The sequence below is a fragment of the Falco naumanni genome, chromosome 7, assembly GCF_017639655.2.
Source record: "Falco naumanni isolate bFalNau1 chromosome 7, bFalNau1.pat, whole genome shotgun sequence".
NCBI lineage: Eukaryota > Metazoa > Chordata > Aves > Falconiformes > Falconidae > Falco > Falco naumanni.
The window spans coordinates 72,435,579-72,455,914 of record NC_054060.1 but is presented as its reverse complement, the minus strand read 5'-3'; the positions used below and the strand labels follow the sequence as shown (position 1 = coordinate 72,455,914).

Sequence of the window (20,336 nt, the reverse complement as noted above, 5' to 3'; positions counted from 1 at the left end):
CATTTCTCCATTTATAAAGACATAACACCACTTGAGTGTCTTGATTGTGGTTAACTGAAAGAGGTCACTTGCTTTCATAGCTGAAGAATAGCGTCGTTCTCAGCACTTACCATGACTTGCTTTATGTGAAGTCTGAATAGCATGCGGTTCTCTCCTCCGCTCCTGGAGGAAGAGGGAATTGTAATTTTGTTTTCTTTGTTGTCTTGCATGAATATATTAATCTATGACAAAGAGGAATTAAAGGCATTCAGATTTTGGATTTTCTAGATTCTTCCGTGGTTATACTACCATTGTCTCCATGGGATCCTAATTCTGACTGTATATATATACTGTTTCTTTGTTTCAGAAAATCTCAGCTAGAAGAGGCTCTGAAGCTTTTTGAATTCTTCCGTGACTGCAAAGAGGAAGAATTGTGGATCTCTGAGAAATGTAAGCTAGCAAGAATGACAACACTGGGGAAAGATGTCAGCCAGATTACAGCCTCTATTCAGAAGCACAAGGTATCTTTCTTTGCTTTTCATTACAGAAAGACTTTAGAACATCTATGCCCTTCAGTTCAGTCAGTGCAGCCCTCAAAGTAAGCTGTCAAACCACTCGCTATCTCCAGTGTCATGACCAGGGTTTGGAATTTTTAACAAATGTATCAGGTAGAGATTCTTTCCCGAGAGGGGAAGGGAAAGGTAGAGAAGGAATACGCTTCCTAGAGGACTAGAAGTGTGGCTTCTAGTGAAGACACTGGGCTTCGTATTAGCTCACTTTGGATGGGAGGGAAAAAAGGTTGCTTGTTTTTGTTTTTCCACCCACATTTCCTGGCCAAGAGAGATGAGGGGAAAGAAAGAGATGGTGGAAAGACAGATACCAGTAGGCAGGATGGATAACGTTGTGTGAGCTTGCAAATCCCTTACCATTTTCCCTAAGAGCTTGCTGTGGGCTAACACCAAAAGTTTAGCTATATGAGCTACTGCCTTCTTACAGCAAAGAATCACTGTGAGCAAGTGAAGAGACCTGTGGACTGGAGAACTTGCGTGACAAAACTGAAACAGGAGACTATTCTGTAATTTTTAGTCTACATTTGTGTGCATATGTTTGTGTATTTGTTGCTTCTGGAAGGCGTAAGACAGCTGAATTGGTGGATGACAAACAAGTATCTCCTTCAGAGAAGACTTCCTAACAAGCTTCAGATCAAAGGCAAAAAGGAGGGCAGTAACTTCTGTGTGGGGAGCCAAGGGGCAATCATCTCAGGGCTCAGGGGAGAGCTGGAGGCATGGATAAGACACAAGGCTCTCGGAGGCGTCTGTATTACAGTAGCAGAGAATAGGCCCAGAATCGGCCCCCCTCTTTGCTCTCAGCTGGGGGGGAGTGAGTTATGCTGACACATCTCCCGTCCTTCTGCTAGGCTCTGGAAGCGGAGTGCAACTCCCACAGGGCCGTGTGTACGGATGTGATGAGGAGGGGCTGGGAGCTGAGCCAGAAGAACCCTGCACGCCAGGAGGACATTCTGAGGCAGACAGACAACCTCCAGAAATTGTGGCAGAAGCTCCAAGATGAGGTGGCTGATCGCAAAAGCCGCCTGCAAGCAGCTGCTCTCATCAAACAGGTAAGCAGGGCTGTGCCGCGGTGCACGGTATGGGGGGCATGGATGTGGCTCAGATCTGCCCCGTGCCCCCACAGTGCAGGGCAACAGTGGCAGGAAGCCCTCGGGTGTCAACCTTCAGAGAGATCTCCAGCAGCAGAGTCTCAATCCTCCTGCAAACCAGCCAGGCAGAAGATTGGAGCAGCTGGGAGTTGCACTAAGTTAAAAACGTTAATGGAAATAGCTCACGTAGCAGTGCTAATGCAGAGTCTTTTCTGTGGGTGGGATCTGGGTAGCTGTGTGACATTTTTCTAACACGAAAAAAACCTCGACCAAAAAGCAACAATGAAAAAAACGTCCGTAAGACTTGGGTCAACCATGAACTTCTCAAAGCCTGGGAAATGTTTGCCACTGCCATTCTGATTTACACTTTTGCACCTACAAACATTCACACATCTGCAAATAAAAAGCTCTTACAATAGCAGCCTTCACAAATCACATAACGTTATCTCAGGTATACTTACCCTCCTTCTCCTAAAGTTCTTTGCTCTGTCTGTTGTTCCCATGAGATGCCTGACCAAACTTAACAGCTTTGTTCTTGACAAAGTCTAAATTCTCTCTTAAGTTTAACATCATTATGGTGTTTTAGTTCTTCTTTTTCTTTCACTATAATAGGTTTTCTTTTTTTTTTCTGTTGTACCTTTATTCTAGATCTCAATCGTGTTTTGCTTTTTTACAACCATAGCCAGGCAGTCTGCAAATTCTGGGGAAAAAAAAGAAACATTTTTTTTGTAGATTGAGTTCATTGTTCATTCTCGGACTATTCCTTAGAACTTTTAGAAAATATCTGTTGGAATTACGTGGTGCCTACCAACATCATACTTAGTAGGTTCTTTTTACCACTGCTATTAAGCACCGTAAAGTTTTAGTTAGTTTTTAAAGAGTTAGGTAGGCAATTATTGAATCTGTTTACTCACTGTGATTCTGTGAATTACCTGTGCTTGATGTGATCATGAAATACATCGTGAATTTAAAGCTACCTTATTCATAGCTTTCACAATACCTGGAAATAACCTTATAGCTATAGACCTAATAGCGTTTCTTCTTATTAATAATGTTCAAAAGAGGAAGGAGCTGAATATGACACTTTCAGGATGAATCCAAGTGTTTTCTTCCCTGTGTTCCTTCAGTACTTTGCTGACATCAATGAAGCAAATTCATGGCTGCGAGAAAGGCAGCCCCTTCTGGCCAGCAAGGACTACGGAAAAGATGAGTCGAGTGCCGAAGCGCTGTTGCATCGTCACTTGCGCCTGGAGAAGGAGATCGCAGCCTACGCCTCTGAGATGAGACGCCTGAAAGAGCAGGCTGACATTGCAGCAGGGCAAGCTCCGGCTGCGGTAAGTGGATGAGGGGTTTAGTCACATTTTGCTAAAGCATGTAAATGAAATGTGTAAAATGTTTTGATTTTTCCAGACTAGGATATTCCAAATGACCTAAACAAGAGCAGGGGTTTTTAATCCAGAAGAAATTTTAAGTGAGAATTGAGGCAGATTTTTAGATGACAAAGAAATTCATTGGCCACTTGTAGCTCACCTAGTGAGTGTTCTGTGAAATGCTAGAAATGTATTTGTCTACATTAGTTCCCTCTACCAGTCCTCACAAATACCTTCTCACTCTATTTGCATAACAGTATTAATTTAAATCAGCTTTGAAAGGCAGACATTTAATCTAAACATCTTTACAAATTCTTTCTGCACCCCAACGTAGCGATGAACCATCCCACAGCTCCAGGAGCAATTCGTGCCATCCCAGGATGGGTGTTTAAGACGCATGAGGTGAAGTCAACGTCTGCAGATGCCCCTCTGTTCCGCTGACTGGAAGGGGAACTTTTGACTTGAATCAGCTCATTTGACAACAGAATTCAGGGGAGATGAGTGACACATTGCATAGCTTGTTTCTTTCAGAGTGCTATGGTCACTCAACGTTTAGCTAAACCTGTCTGAGAGCTATGAGCACCATTTTGGGTCTTTCCTTTACCTTGATCATTCCAACATTAATTTTTATTGGAACAGAAGTTTTATTGCTTTGTTATTAACATGAAAAAGAATCTGACAAGAAAGTATTGATGTGCAAATAAAAGCATTAATTCACTAGGGCACTCACAGGCTTTGAAATTGGAAATGTTCAGGTACTAAATCATCACTACAAACAGAACTGTGAGCATAGTTGATTCCCTGTTTTGTTGGCAATTTTAAGAATTTAAAAAAAACAAACCTTGATGTGGGCAGAAAATGAAAATTTTTACTGAATCAATATATTTTAATGTGAGCTAAATGAAACTTCTTCAAGCAAAACTAAAATGTTTTTCAGTTATTTAGTTCATTCTTTCAGAATAAAACAAAGGAAACTGACTCAAACAAATACTGGAAATGTTTTGTTTGAAGGGTCAGAATGCTGTGGTTTGAACTAGCAAGGCCAAATTTTCCTTACATGTGAAATTTTTATCCGGATCAGGAGTATTCACCCACTGATTCTGTTAAATTTTACTTAACAGATAGTGAAGACGGAAGCCCCAAGTAACTTAAATCAAAAGACAGCAAAGCTGCTGTTCAGTCGAACCTGCGCAACATCTGAAACTGCATTCCCCGGAACTGCCAGTCCAGATGTTCATTTTCTTCCAGAGAATATCAGGAAGACCCAAGACGAAATAGATTCACTTTATGAAAATCTGCAGAGCATGGCTGAGGTATAGTATCTCCTCCTGTGCTTTGCAGTTCACAAAAACAGTCAAGTCCAAAGCAAAGCTAAGTGAGGTTGAAGTGCGGTGCTGGCTCCTGCTTGTCAGTTTAATAACATGCCTCAATCCTGTAGGACTGCAAGGTTTGAGAATATCATTGCAGCTTGGTATCAAAATGTATTTTATGTTGGCAAACTTCCCATTTACCTTCTAGTCTTTTTAAGTGATGAAGACTGGATTCTTCTGTGTAATCTTTACTTTCCCTAATGTTTGTTTGCTGCAGCTCCTAAATCTTTGGGCTGTTTTACCCGATACCAGAGAATAGTAATAATAACAACAGAACAAACAAAACCAACATCAAGCCAAAAAACCGAAGCATAATCTGCAGTCTCCATTTATTACTTTTCACTCCCACCTGCCACAGTCTTGCCCCAAGGACCAACAAAACCATGTTGTGTGGGACTTGCATGCTGCTGAGGGGACTGGGGTGACTGCTCCGCCAGCAGCTGGCGGCCTGCCGGGGCTGAGCGCTCTCCAGCCGCTTCTCTTACGCCTTTAAACCGCTGTTGCTCTGGGAAGAAGAACTGTGATCTTAACACGTTTGTTCTCTTTCAGCAGTCTGGCAAAAACGCTAAGCTGCTAAGCTACCAACTGGGTAGTGTAGTTTAAATGCAAGGATTCCCCCCCCCCCCCCTTCAAACAGCAAGGAGTTATTACAACAATACGTAAGTCTTCATCTGTCTTACAGGACAGAAAAAAGGCTCTGGAGGAGATGATTGGATATTACCGCTTCTGTAGCTCCTGTGAAGAATTTCAGTCATGGATGAAGGACAAAGAGAACATCTTCCGGACTCTCCAGCCTCAAGCAGACAACGTAGAGGTCATGCAGCAGAAATACCAGGTACCCCTTTTCCCTGCTCACAGATCACAGGATGAATTGGATTGCCCTTGGGACACTAGATAAAAGTTGGGAAATGCAGTTGTGAGAGTCTTTTCATTCGTTTCATCATATGGAATCATGTATAGATCAGGTATTTCTTTCATATAAACTATGCCAGGCTTATTGAAGCCAATGTAATTATGTCCCTTCAACCTCTCCTTTTGTATCACAGTACAAAAGGACTTTTGTTATGGTTTATCTCATACCACGTGAAGAAAAATGCCAGATGATGGAAAGAACCCTGTGGCATGCTGTGTGCCAGTGGAGGGGATGGCGTGGTGTGGTGCACGGTGTGGTTCACAGTGCATGCTGTGGTGTGGTGCATGGTGTGCTGTGCTGCATGGTGCATGGTGTGGTGTGGTGCACGGTGTGGTGCACAGTGTGGTGCATGGTGTGGTTCACAGTGTGGTGCACAGTATAGTGTGGTGTAGTGCACGGTGAGGTATGGTGCATGGTGTGGTGCACAGTGTGGTCCACGATGTGGTGCACGGTGCACAGTGTGGTGTGGTGCACGGTGTGGTGCATGCTGTGGTGTGGTGCACAGTGTGGTGTGGTGCATGATGTGATGTGGTGCATGGTGCGGTGTGGTGCATGGTGCGGTGCACAGTGTGGTGTGGTGCATGGTGCAGTGTGGTGCATGGTGTGCTGCATGATGTGCATGGTGCACAGTGTGGTGTGGTACACAGTGTGGTGCACAGTGCACATGTGGTGTGGTGCATGGTGTAATGCATGTTGTGGTGTGGTGCACAGTGGTGTGCACGGTGTAATGCACATAGAGATGTGTACGGTACACAGTGTGGTGTGGCGCATGGTGCATGTATGGTGTGGTGCATGGTGTGGTGTGTGGTGCATGGTGTGGTACATGGTGTGGTGCACAGTACATGGTGTGTTGTGCTGCATGGTATGGTGCACGGTGTGGTGCGGTGCACAGTGCACATGTGGTGCGGTGCACAGTGTGGTGCACAATGTGGTGTGGTGCATGATGTGGTGCACAGTGTGGTGCAGTGCATGTTGTGCACGGTGCACGGTGTGGTGCACAGTGTGGTTCACAGTGTGGTCTGGTGCATGATGTGGTGCACGGGGTGTAGTGCGCAGTGTGGTGCAAGGTGGTTGGTGCAGGGTGCAGGGTGCAGTGGTTGGTGCGGGGTGCATGGTGCGGTGGTGCAGGGTGCAGGGCACAGGGTGCGGTGGTTGGTGCACGGTGCACGGTGCGGTGGTTGGTGCAAGGTGCAGGGTGCGGTGGTCGGTGCAGGGTGCAGGGTGCGGCGGTTGGCGCGGGGTGCACGGTGTGCAAGCCGCCGGCTGCAGGAGGCCGCGGGCGGGCCGGGGGGCGGCTGTGAGCGCGGGAGCCGGGCGATGCTGCGCGTTATTAACAGCTGCGTGCACAGAAGGCACCCCCAGGCTCTGCGTTCCGGTATCTTTTCTATTTTAGAATTTTCTAACGGAACTGGCTGCGGGCAAAGGCCGGCTGGGAGAGATCGAGGACTTGGCTGTGAAGTACGGGCAGGCCAGTCCCAGCAAATATCCCCAGATCCGGATCTGGCTGGAAACGATCGCCCGCAGGTAACGGCTCTGCCGGTCACCAGGGCGCTGCGGGCGGGTGCGGAGCGGCCCGGTCTGGCCCGGTCTGGCCACGCGGAGCCACCGTCCCACGGGGCGCCCGGGGCGGCTGGCGCCCACAGAGGGGCCCGGGCCCGGGGCAGCCCGGGGCAGCGCGTCCCCGCCGGGCCGCGGCCGGAGCGGGAGGGCCGGTGGCAGCGCGGGCCGGGCCGGGCCGGGCCGCGGGGGGTGAGGAGAGGCGCCGCCGCACGCAGGGCCGCCGCCGCGGCGGGAGCGAGCGGGGCCGGTGGCCGGGGCCCGAGGTGAGTGCCCGGCCGCAGGCTGCCCCGCCGCCCGGCTGCCTCCAGGAGCGGGGGCTGCTTCTGGGCCCGCACAGGTATTTAAACTGCAGCAGTTCGCGTGGGTGTGTGCTGAAGCGGGGTGTGAACCTGCCCCCGGGCAGCAGTGATGGATTCAGAGCAGCTCCATCTGTATTGCACTGTAGCATCTGATTTTGTTCCCTAAACACCAGGGTGAGGGTGCCTTTCACAGCTGTTGAGCGGGACTCAAACCCTGTTTGACTTCACCAAGTGTATTTAGTACCTTATTGTGTGCATGCTCCCGGCACCGTGCCACCCAGCTGGGGCCAAGAGGCACAGCCGGGTCCTCATTTTGACCACTATTGTTTATTTGCATCATGTCCGGCGTGTTCTGGTCACCTGAACGGGATCCCCTTGCTTGAGATGGCACTGAGATGAACTTTGAGGCTGTGGAGCAGCGCTAGTGTTCACCCCCTCAGCCCACTGGAGTCCTGCTGTAATCTTTATACGAGAGTTTTTCTGAATGGAAAAAGGGTATAGCTCATGTATGACAAAGGCTATACATTGAATCTGCTCTTCTAAGCGAAGGCAAGTTTTGGGGTAGTGGCAGAGGCTAGATGCAAGTAATCAGGTTATTCCTCTCCCAGGTGGGAACGCATGGAAACTCTCAAGGAGGAGAAGGGCTCCGAGCTGATTGGAGTGGCTGATGTGAGGACATTTCTTCAGGACTGTCAGAGCGTAGGAGTACTTCTGCAAGACAAGATGGTCCAACTCGGGGGTCTGGAACTAGGGAACTCACCTGCTGGGCTGGAATCAGACAAGCGTAAACTGTCTACAGTTCAAAGAGAGGTCCTGGTGATTGAGAGGAAAATTGAATACTTGAGGAGTGTTGCAAAATCGTAAGGAAACCTGCTCTTTGTCTCCATATTCTTTGCTATTTCTCTAAGATCATGTTGTAAATTATGGCTATAAAGAGAATGAGCAGCTTGTGAAGTTTCTTTTTCTAGCAACGTGAAGAACTGACTTGCCTTAAGTTTTCTGTGCATTCACAATGGGAATGAATCATTGAATCACAAGTGTTAGTAGAGGCTTTCACAGGGATGCACTTTCTGCATTACACCATATTCTCACTGGTATTTCTTGCTTTTGTGGAACATTTGTTGCCTTCACAGACTTTCTTGTTGATGGAAGTGTAAATATCCAAATCCATTCCTTTTAAAGAGTATTGGTTCAGTCTAAATGCCTGAAGGGTTCATCCAGTTGAGTATATTTTATTTCCTCTTGTAGGATTAAGGACACTAACCCTGCGGAGAGCAGGGCCATCACTGAGCAGGTGGAGAACATGGAGAGGCTCCTGGCAAAGCTCAGGCTGGAGATCCAGAAGAACTGGAACATTCTGCAGCAGGCCCAGGATCAACAGTCCTTCCTGCAAGAAAGCTGCAGGCTCTTGCTGTGGGCAGAAGGCATTCGGGAGAAACTGAGCAGTGAAGAAATGGGTGTGGATGTGGTTTCTGCAGAGCAATTGCTGAAGGAACATCAGGACCTGCTGAAAGAAATTAGGTCTCAGAAAGAAAGGTAGACAGATTCTGTCAGGGTGGGCAGAGTGGGGTGATAACAACAGTACTGTGAAAATGAAACCTGTGTATCATGTACATCAATTGCATATGAAAGTGACAGTGAGAGTTTATTCAGGTGCTTTTGTAACAGTGTCAAAAAGAAACTCTGAAACACAAAATCCAGTCAGCTTTTGCATACTTACCCTGATGGCTGATGGAGGGAGAAGGAGGAGCTGTATGTTTGGAGTAGTACTCCACAAGCTCTCCTGACACGCTTGGATAGTACCATCTGCACTTTTAGTTGCCTCAGTCCTTCTCCTCTCAGGCCTTATGCTTCCAGTTGCCATCATCTTCCGATCTCCTTCTGCACTGTTACGAAGCTCCAGATAGTGTTGGTCCTCCTCCCCATGGGAAAGCCTGCTTATATGGACCTTTGGTCCAAATGGGGAAACCTCGCTGCTGCCTCCAGCGTGTATCCCTGAGCAAACAGCCAGCTGCGCTTTGTAGTGCACATCAATGGCTAGCAGGAAAGGAGGGAAAGAGAGGGGGGGAAGCTAATGTCTAGGCACTTGCCAAGGGAGCAAAGAGCTGTGATGAAAGAGAATTCATAATTCCTTCATGCAGTGAGGTCTCACTTTTCTTTTTTTTTTTGGCTCTGGGAAGATTTGTGCAGCTGGAAGAGCTAGGGGGCAAAGTAATCCACCAAAAACCCAGTAACGGGAGGACCGTAGATGTCTACCAGTCCATGGAGAGGCTTGCCAAGGAGTACAAAGAGCTGGAGAAAATGTGGGAACAGCAACGGAAAAAGCTGCAGGACAGCCTGGAACTGCAGAAGTTCAATAGGGAGGGAGACCGTATCAATGCAGCCCTCTCTGGCCATGAGGCCTTTCTCAGGGGGGATGGCCTTGGGGTATGTACAGCAGCTCATTTTATTTTCTCCTAGTTCATCTTCCCATCCAGGGAGTAGCAGCAAGTTTCTTAATTAGATCTGTTTCCTCATTCTTTTGGTCATGGAATTTTAATACTTGGAAGCTAGACTTTCAGGTTCTTATGTTCTTACTTATCTTAATGAGAGCAAAGCTCATTGTCTCTCAGAAAAAAAATTTAAAACCAGCTAGAGTTGTGATTTGTCGATGTGTTTGTACGTGTCAGATGGTTTATATACAATTGCCTCGTTCGTTTGGTGGCTAACCATTAAAAAAAAGGTTCAGCTTGAACATAATTTTTTTTGTGTGTGAAGTAAAAACATGACTTAAAAAACAAAGCTTTTTCTCTTTATTGAGTATTTTAAGAATGTTAAAGCAAATGAAGGAAAAAACAAATGCAGGCAATATTCACAAGATCAGCGAAGGAGGAGGTTGTGTCATCTTTTCTGTTTTCAGCTGAAACTTCAGTGCTTTTGGGTCAACTGGATGGAATAATACATAGTTATGGCTTTTTGTATTGCATGTCCTTAGATGTGCCAGAGTGCTGACTTAAATTCAGAATGCAGATTTTCTTAAAAGGTGAAAATGGAATCATAATGGAAACAAAACAGAGGAACCAGATATGATACAAACACCAACTGCTTGTTTGTGGCCCTGAACATCCTTAGGGACATGCAAAATGTACTGTGTATCTCCTGCCTGAAAGAGATGGGGGAAAATAAGGTCCAGGATTACTTTTCATTGCTACAGAAACAACACAACTAAGAAAAGACTTGATCAAAATTTCTTTCTTAAAATGCAGGATCATGTAGATGCTGCTCGAAGCCTACTGAAGCAACATTGGGAATTTGAACAATTGCTAATGGCACTGAAGAGACGAGTTGAAGCACTTAATGAAAATGGGATGAACCTAATAGAGAGCAGGCACTTTGCTTCTCACATGTGAGTCCAAACTCTTTTATTTAGCTTTAATTGATCCAGTGTGATTAGGGTGAGATGAAAAACTTTCTCAGAGCCAGGATTTAGTTGACCTACAAGCTGTGATCTGCTGGGTGAAGGGGGAAAAAGGGAATTTTTTTTAATTTTTTTTTTTTTTCAGAAAGATACAGACTTCCTATGGTCTCAGGAAAAATAAGCTAAATGCTTTAGGTTGGAAGTGGCATTTGACAGAATGCCAGAATAATTCACCTTGTATCATAAATTACAAATAGTGTTAAAATTTCTTTAATGCAAACTCATTAAATGCCGACATGAAACAGATTTTCCTTCATTTATCGGTATCACATATTAGAATTAATGTTTTCTGTTAAAAAATTACAGAAACTTCACGAGAAAATAAGTCATCAGGAGTAGCTCCTTCTTGTTTTTGTTGAAGCTGAACTGTCATCTAATTCCTTTACTCCGCTAGAGCCACTAGCATCTAGTAAGGGGGCCTCTGTATAAACAAGAATTAGAAAGATAGGTTCAGAGTTGAGCCTCTTGGGTCAAAAAGACCATGTTCTTGTGATCACTGGTGATAATGTCTTCAAAATTCCTCCACAAACCTGCAAAACTGCTCTTAAAATCTGATTTCTTGCCACCACTATCACCGTTAGAAGGCCATTTCAGAGCCTCATTGCACTTACATCACAGAGAAAATTATTAATCAGAGTGGAGTATTTGGGAAAGAGAAAGGTCTGGGTGTTACAGTCACGCATACGTGACTGCAGTTCACTAACGTAGCTCAGCCGTACAAAAGGAAAATCCAGCGCAGCTGGCAAGTGCTCACTGCTTTCCAGATGAGCCCAGCATGGTCATGGGACAGGGCCATCGATCCCTTCCTCCTGTCAACAGAGGTGTTGAACTAGACACCCTTTATATCATAGTCATGACTACAGTACAACCAAGGGGAAGCAGTATGACTAGTACTGCATTGGATTTCCTGTTTTTCTTGGTAGTATTGAAGAGAGAATGGTCACTCTCCAGCAAAGGTGGGAGCGGCTGATACAAAGCAATGGCAAGAGAAAACAGAGGTTGTTGGATTCCCTACAGCTGCAGGTAAAAGAACTAATACTGCAAATTTGCTCAGGTGTGTGCGAAGTATTTTTACCCTTTGCCTTAACATGGGACAAATCTCAAAATGCTCAACATTCCTACTGCAGCTCACTTTCTCTTTGGCTATGAGACAGGATTTCAATCTCCAGGGAGCCAGTGATACACTGATGATGAATCTTCAAAGCCGTGACCATAGCAAAATTCCAAAACAAAACGGGAGATACCGAATGAAAAATATGAACAGAATGTTTCATCTGCTGGATAAGTTTATTCTGTTCATTACATATTATTGTTAATAATTTGGCACAGTTACTTCCTCTAACTGTACTTTTGACACCAAATTTAGCTTCCAGTGCTGGGATACAAAGTTATACTGGAGGACTGGACAATTACGGATGATAGTCTATCAAAAATGAAAACCTTCACTGACAATTAGAGGCAACAGATCAGTAAATGTGGTAAAAAAGAGACAAAGAGATACTACTCCAAGGGCTTAAAAACTAGTCAGTGGTTCAAGATCATACATCTTCAATTAAGAATTTTGATAATGTAGAACAACTTTTACAGGAAAACATAAAATACATGTTACACATTTTCTAGATATATTCACACATACATAAATATTTTTCTATAAATCTATAAATGTACAGGGTTTTTTTTGGGGAAAAAAATCAGGCTTGATCCTAACAGCAGGGATTGCACTGTACACCCACACAGAATCATAAGTTAAATTGATATAAATCCTGTTTCTTTCTCTAAGGAGTTTAATCGTGACGCTGCAGAGCTTTTGATATGGATGGAAGAGAAGTATAAGATTGCATCAGATGAATCCTATCGCGATCCAACAAATGTTCTACGCAAACTGAAGTGGCATGAGGCTGCTGAGAAGGAAATGATGGCTAATGAGGAGCACTTCACCACACTGATAAAGGTGAAGGCAGTTTTGGAGCCAAATTTTCCATCTTGTCACAAATTTCATAGATGATGATTTGCTCAACAAAATGATGTGCCATGTTTCTTCAGAAAGGAAGTCAACTGATTCAAGGCAACCATTATGCTGCAACTTCTATCCAGGAGAAGATGTCAGAGCTTCAAAAGAAGTGGAAGGAGTTGTATGGCAAGATGATAGAGAGAGGTGACAAGCTGAGACAAGCTGGGCAGCAAGAACAGCTCATGGAACTGCTCCAGGTGAGGAGGTGATGGGGAACAGAGGGGAGGAATGGCCTAGGAGCCTGGTTCCTCTGTTGTGTGGTCCTTACAAAAAAGTGCAGAATACCATTGAGAAAAATGTGTATTTTAAGGTGTCCATTTTCTCTGCAGACTCAGCAGAGAAAACCCAATGTAACGCTGACCAAGTTCACTCCAAAGCTATGAGCAGGGTAGCAGTGCCAGCACCGCACCAGGCCACAAAGCTGTTGAACTCTCTGGCCACCCTGTACTGGGAAAACAAACAGAACTCTCTGCATGGGTCAGTGCTGTGCAAACATAAACGCTTGCTTGGAGTCAGTTCAGAGGCTGGCAGCATGGCACTGTGTTCAGTCCATTGTCATCCAGGCGAATTGTATAAGAGGAACAATGTGCTGTGAAGCTGTTTAGGTACCAGTGTATCATAGGACTGCTGTTGTGTTGTAGCTACCGTCTGAAGCCTTTGGATATTGTTTGATTGTTTGGTATTAGGTCGCTGAAGATAGTTCAAAGAGACTGTTTTTAGCAATGTGCATTAGTGTCTTGGAGAGAAGAGTGCTCCAAAATAGCGAGCAAAACAAAATACTCCCATGAGATGCCTCTTAGAGGTACCTGGCCATCATGTTACCGAGAAACGACATATGGATTTAAAAATTGTGTCCAGGAAGCTGTCATGGGAGGTGCCGAGTGAAAGAAAATGATGTTGAAAGGTCAGTATGAGTGTGCTGTAATTTTTCCTGGCAGGATGCCAAAAAGAAGATAGAGAAAATCGAGAAAGTTCTTCAGGAATCTGAGACAGGCCACGATTTACGCTCCAGCCGTGATCTGCTCAAGCAGCACAGACAGCTGGAAAATGAGACACGTGAACTGGCAGAGAAAATGAACTCTGTTGTATCTCATGCGAGGAATATGGCCACCAATCACTTTGACTCCCAGAGGATTCTGGATGAAACACAGAAATATCTGAAAAGGTGAGTTGCCACTCTCTTTTTGTCTCCGTCCCTTGTGACAAATAGAATTTTTTGTTCTACCTTCTAGAAAATGCCTTTCGGTTGATTGGGTTTAACCCATACCGAGGAATGATTTTTCTCCCCGGTTGTACCACAACTGTGTTTTGATCTGCACCTACACAGCTGCCTGTTGACCTGCCTAAACCTTTATTACTGGACCTTGCTTCTTGCCTGCTGCACTCCTCCTCTAGTCCTCTGCTTATCCATAGGTCACCCAGAGCTTTCTAGGAGATGCAGTGATCCAGCATTCAGTAGTGACTAGTTCTTTAAAACATCACAGGACAAGCCTAGGACTTCAAAAGTGTAAATGACTTTTCCTCAGCTTATGTCTAGTGTTACTGTATAAGTCTCCTTGCTAAAAGTAGCCTTCTGGAGAACGGATTCTTGTATGGGCATCCAGCACTAACCATTGAAATTTAATTGCAAAGAGTTGTCCAGTGTTTTCTAATCTTTACAGTGGTATCAAGGCCTAATTCCCTTGGCTGAATCAGGATAAAACTTCGTTTTAATATACATTTAATTGGTGGCCCCTAGGTTTGAGTCTTTGCAAGCACCTCTTGATAAGAGGCAGAAGTCGCTGGAAGCTGCAGTGGATCTCTACGAGTTCTACCATTATCATGACATGGAACTGAACTGGATTAATGAGCGATTGCCTATTGCCCATTCCACCAACTGTGGGAGGTCCTTGGATGTGGCGCAAAGCCTGTTGCAAAAACACAAGGTAACTCCTTTAATGAAGTGTATTACAGCATGTTGGCATGTTGCCTTTCACCTCAGCCTGCAAACCAGCACCTACGCAATTCTCCTTTACCTTCAGGAAGGTCATTGCAAGCAAAGTGGATTGCCACACTTCCAATGAGTACATTCACTGATTGTGGCGCTTGCCCAGCTAAAATGGTTCCAGTTGATTGAGACAAGTCAGAAGTGTGATGATTTGCAGAGCAAACATGAAATTCCTGTGGTAACTGCAAAGTTTGTCGTATTTTGCAGTAGTAGTCTGAGAAATTTTGTAGCTTTTCCCATTAGAAGTGGATGAAAAGCTGGTATACCTGACACTAAATAGAAAAACCCGATTGTTTTGCTTTGTGAGTTGATCTAGGTTGGATACTTTGACTGTTATACATCCTATTTTGGTTCTCTGCTTACTGCTTCATTATACATGCAGTCTTGAGGTTTGTGCATGCTAGACTCTAGGAGAGCATATAACAGCCATTTAATATTTATTTTAGTTCTGTACTGCTTGTAAGATGCTTTGAACAAGCTGCAGTCAACATACTTATAAAGACAGGTTAACACTGATTTCTAGAGAGTCTGATTCTTTGTAGCAGTTCCTACCACCCGAGGGGCACCTCAGAGCTGCCCTGCGCCACAGACAACACTGGATTTTGCAGCACTTTGATTGCAAGTTCCATGAGAAAGTTTGTAAGAGCAGCTGGGAGGCTTTATGGAGCAGGAATCTAATGATTTTCATGGTACTGTTGACAAATGTCTCTCTTCCCATCTTCCTCCAGCCCATTCGTCTTCTGGGATATTTTATTTTCCCATCAGCAGCTCAACACTCTTCTGAAACCCTCAGCTTTGTGTCTCATCCCTTGTCCTGCTCCATCTCCCAAACCTCCCCGGCTGCTGGGCAGGGGAAGGGGTAAGGAGAAGGGGTAGGACCAGGCCAGAGCACCAGGCTGAGGACTTCAGTAATGCTGAGGGTGTAGGGAAGTTAAGGGATGTCTGCTGCCACAGAATTTCAAACAGACTCTTAGCTCCTCCCTCAATGGCAGCACAAGAGCAGAGCATTTTACAAGCAGGGCTGGGACTGGTGGCTGAGGCTGCAGCTGTTGTAGAAACAGACAGTCCTTGTGTCCACTAGCTATATACTCTGCCCACTGTCACAAGCTGCCAGCTTTGCTTAGGACGAGGACCACACAGAATTTCTTTGTCCTCGCATACCCTTCCTATATTCCTATTTTTTTCTTTTATGTCATTCCCAGGAACTGCAGGCAGAAGTGAATGCCCACAAACAGCAAGTCCAGCGGGTCCTGAATAAAGGAAGAACAATGGTTGTAGGCCAGCATCCATCAGCTCAGAAAATAAGTGAGAAATGCCAGGAGCTTGTGACTGCCTGGCAGGGCTTGGAGGAGTCCTGTGAGAAAAGGATGAAGCAGCTGCAGCACTCAGTTGGCTTCCAGGAGGTACAGATTACAGCAGTGCTTACACAGTAGCTTCTTCAGACAAAAAAAGAGGACCAAAGTTTTAACGCGACTAACAAAACGGCTTTGCTGGGACTTGTATCCACTTCAGTTGCTTGAGGCCAGACTGATGAGAGTGGAGGGTTGGGTTGCATAGCTGAATGCAGCCCCCATCTAGACCTGCTGCCCCAGAGGGCTGCCTTGGACTCTGTTCCCATCCCTCGTGGCTGTGTATAAAACACATTTCTCCTGCTTGTAGCTCCTTTCTTAATATCTTTATACAGCCTGAGGCTTTGACTTAAGTAATGCAATGGATCCTGAAGTGGCCCTTCAGACTGGAGAATTATGACAAGGAAATTGGAAAAGAAGGGATCTCTTGTGCCATCCAACCTTTACCTGTTGCAGACAACAAAATGATAATGAGAAATTGATAACACTCTTTCACTGTCAGAGCGAGTTAGGACTTTTGGCACTATTATTTTCAACAGGATACTGGACATTTATGTTTAGCTTGTTTAAAAAAAAAAGGAATGAAGTATTTATCTCAATGATCCAAGTTTTCTGCCATCAGTGAGTCACGTGCAGTTATTCAGATAACACATGCATTGTTGCAGACATAAACAGCATTTGCTCAGAGTTCATAGGCCCACCTAAAGTATGTTCATTGGGGAAGCTGATCATCTCTCTGTTACTTCCTCCGTCTATCAACAGCTGTACATACTGCAAGCTTTATGAAGCCTGATTCTTATAGGTGATTCAAACTTATCAGGAAGGGGAATGAGAAATATCACACTGGTATTATACAGTTAGCCCCTACCCTTAGTGAATAAGGTAAAGGAAGTCTCAAGTAAGGATAGTCATGTGAAGAAAGTGAGACAGCTTGAAACTTACTGCCAGAGCGTTGAGGCCTGGAGAACACCTTAATTATCCTGCCACAGTCTTCCATCTGTGGCCTCTTTCATCTTAATATGATTTGACAGAACAGCGTGGAATAGTAGTTCTTGGGATTAAATAGTCTTTATTTGTTATTCAGTAAAAGATCACAGTAAATCCTGCGGTGCACCCTCCGTTTAGAATTTATTAGGTCCAAAAAATTACTTATTTTGAAAGTTAAGGTCGAAACTAATTTACCTTCTCTTTAACTGATAGTTTCTAATGAATACTGCAGACCTGGAGGCTTGGATAGCAGAAAAACATCCACTGGCAACAAGTAAGGACTATGGTAAGGATGAAGATGGAACACTGAAACTGCTCAAGAAACATAAGGTATTTCTCTGCTTAAATTCTGTACACAGGCTAGATCTTCTGGTCTGTCTGTGGTTGTAAAGTTTTTTGGTACTTAAGTGTCCAGCCATCTACAAGATATTTTGCATTGATGTATGTCTGCATGTGAATAGACAGAAGAGATCAATGCAGTTTACTAATCTGGTTGGAAAAGATATAGTTTGAGGAAAAAGGAGAATGGTGAATATTCTCATCTTGTTTTCCTGAGGCCAAAACTGACTATGATTTGATACCTGCTTTCTAGTCTCAACAGATGCATGCAGAAGCCTTTTTTTTCCCCTATAATCAAAGATGAAAATAGAGTATAATTTCAGGAATACTTTGCCTAATAATGCATCACAAAATTCCAGTTGTCTTCGTTCACCTAATTTGTTTGAATTTAGGTACACTTTTTTTTTCAAAAGAAGTTTGCTGGAGAGTTATCTAAAGTTGATCAAGTTTTGGAAACATCACATGCTTCCAGAAAAATTTTCTCTTCTTTAATGTCTCAATGATTACACCATAGGCGGGTGCAGAATTTCAAACAGTGGGTGTCTTGAACAACTGACTTTCCATCCACTCTTTTCTCTGCCAGGCACTGGAGCACGAGATTGCCGTTTACCAAAATATGATGAAAGAACTGAGTGAAAGTGCCCAAACTCTTTCTCTTGTGGGCTCCATCCAGTATGTTGAGGTTGATGCACCAAAGGAGCAAGTTCATTCAAGACTCCAGGAGCTGCAGGAATTAGCAGCAGTGAGGTATAAACTAGAACTGCCTCTTGGATCCTAGGTTTGATGCAGAGCCCACTGAAGTCAATGAAGGATTATCTCCAGTTACCTCACTGGAATTTAGATCATACCCATTATGTCCTCTTTTTTTCAAGTATTTAGGGAATTGCTTGTTTCTATATTAGAGTTCTGTGCACCTGTGAGCTTTTATTGCTAAGCAAGAACTCTACATTTTATTCTGGAGTTTTGCTACATATTAAGGATTTCAGGCCCCCAGATTTCCTCTTTGCCCTTCATCATCTTTGTGTAAATTGACTTGAGATGCCAGATTCTTACTTGCCTTTGTGGTATTTGGAATCTGCTGTCAAAATGAAAAAAAATATTTTTAAAAGGTTTCCTTAATATTGCTTGAAAATTTCTTATTTCATTACATAGCAGAAGGAAGACAATCACAGTTACACTTATCTTTATGCCTGTGGCTGCACTAATGTAAGAAGGGTTTTACTCTTGAATGAGTTGTTTACTTTTCATTTCACTTCCTTTCTATTATTGTTACATTAAGATGTTTACAACAGGACAGTTTGCTTGTGCATGGGGTTTTTAAACACTTCGGGTTTGTTCTCAGGAAGGAAAAAGTGCCTGAACAGTTTAGGTTTTTCCTCCACAAATATTTCACTCAGAAAAGGAATGGGGCTCTGCAACCAGAATAACGTATAGATGAGTCTGAATACTAGAATAATTAAGCCTAGAGGAAATGCCAAGCATCAATAGAAAAACCTGTGAATGAAAAATCAGAAAAAGAAACACTTAATTGAGAAATATCAAAATGTTTCTGTGTGTTGAACACAGAGATGTTTAGCTTTCATTCATGCTTAATGCTAACTTGGGTCTCATGGTGCCTTATTGGTGCTTTGGTTTGTACCTCTGATCTGCATTCTGCTTGGCAGGGTGGACTTTTTCATCAGGCTACATCTCTTGTGATATCAGAGCATTTGTGAAGCAAACAGGGAAGCCACGTTCATCTTTCCTGGAACATTTGCATAATGGCCAGGCAGTGTTAGCAGATGGAATATTGATATTTTATTTACTGTGGAAGGCCTGTAACATGTCAGGCTGTATTGTAAGAAACTCCAGATTATCAGAAATATGCAGCAGGTTGCAGTAATTTTGCTGAACAAGAAATATGAGCAGAATTGCAAAAAATGGATTTCATAACATTTGCCTTCCAGGCACACCATCCTCCATTAGAAAGATTGCCTTCTCATTTTCATAAGTACTGCAGTTATTTTTTGAAAGACAGATCAGGACAGATTTGGGGGGGGGGGGGAAAGAAGGGCATTCTCATGGGAAGAAAAAAACCCAAACAAAAAACCAAAACCAAACATCCCCCCCCAAAAAAACCCAAAACCCCAAACCAGGGAGAGAGCTCATGTCGGCACAGTGCTCTTCTGGGAAACTCAGCCGATGAGTCTGATTGAGTTCCAATCTTGAGGAAATAAGTCAGCTCTTACATTAAAGAGAGTGAGTCTTGATGGTGAGAGGTTTTGGGGATTAGTAGGAATAAAGTTACTGATTGCCCTCCTTTTATATTCCCTTGGTCTAATTGTGTTGTCTTGTCTCCTTCCGCCAACAGAAGGAAGAAGCTGGATGACACTCTTACCTTGCATGAGTTTCTACGAGAATATGAAGATCTGCAAGACTGGATCACTCAGCAGAAACAAGTAGCCAGCTCTGAAGACTATGGAAATGATTATGAACATGTCTTGGTGAGTTTTTTGAGTCACAGATCAAAAATCAACCAAACTCTATATAATGAGACTATAAAAGGATTCTAAGATTGTCCTTGAAAACTTGTATGTGTAAATAACTGGGAGACAGGAAGAGAAAAGGGTGGAGAGTGGGTGGGGAGGATTGACTCAACAGGCAGGCAGCATTGCCTAACACATCCTGTTACTGTGGGGGCTGAGCTGCGTGGAACAACTGCATGGTAAAATGTCTGCACCTCCAGAGAGCAGCTCCTTTCTATTTTTAATAACCAGATATTTCAGTGTTGTGTCCGTTAAGGATTTTTTTCATCATAAATTTTAATATACAGACATCTGCAGCTACATGTCTTCACATGGCACAGAGACTAATCTAATATCAGCCTGTTAGAAATCAGTAGCCATTCAGTATCCTCATTTTTATAATTAATTTCAAAATATCTTGTGTCCTAGATCTTAAAACCAGACTACATTCTCCAGTTATAGTACTGAATACACATTTGCATTGATGAAGTGAAAACAAGTGATAGAATAATTGAATTCTGCATTGAATGTTTGTTTTTATCCTTAGTAATTGT

At 43.9% G+C, this 20,336-nt stretch overlaps 1 protein-coding gene across 3 annotated transcripts in view; it reads left to right on the top strand.

Moving 5' to 3' along the window:
• Positions 1-20,336, top strand: part of SPTBN5 (spectrin beta, non-erythrocytic 5) — a 101,667-nt gene that overhangs the window by 14,858 nt on the left and 66,473 nt on the right. For all 3 annotated transcript variants that reach the window (XM_040599967.1, XM_040599965.1, XM_040599966.1), the window contains 19 exons: positions 347-500; positions 1,397-1,597; positions 2,764-2,970; positions 4,128-4,319; positions 5,059-5,211; positions 6,683-6,813; positions 7,757-8,008; positions 8,397-8,684; positions 9,329-9,575; positions 10,394-10,533; positions 11,529-11,628; positions 12,386-12,556; positions 12,649-12,813; positions 13,555-13,781; positions 14,355-14,541; positions 15,806-16,006; positions 17,153-17,269; positions 17,862-18,025; positions 19,629-19,761. In XM_040599967.1, the coding sequence (XP_040455901.1) occupies positions 347-500; positions 1,397-1,597; positions 2,764-2,970; positions 4,128-4,319; positions 5,059-5,211; positions 6,683-6,813; positions 7,757-8,008; positions 8,397-8,684; positions 9,329-9,575; positions 10,394-10,533; positions 11,529-11,628; positions 12,386-12,556; positions 12,649-12,813; positions 13,555-13,781; positions 14,355-14,541; positions 15,806-16,006; positions 17,153-17,269; positions 17,862-18,025; positions 19,629-19,761 (3,430 nt within the window). The remainder of the gene's footprint in view (positions 1-346; positions 501-1,396; positions 1,598-2,763; positions 2,971-4,127; positions 4,320-5,058; positions 5,212-6,682; positions 6,814-7,756; positions 8,009-8,396; positions 8,685-9,328; positions 9,576-10,393; positions 10,534-11,528; positions 11,629-12,385; positions 12,557-12,648; positions 12,814-13,554; positions 13,782-14,354; positions 14,542-15,805; positions 16,007-17,152; positions 17,270-17,861; positions 18,026-19,628; positions 19,762-20,336) is intronic.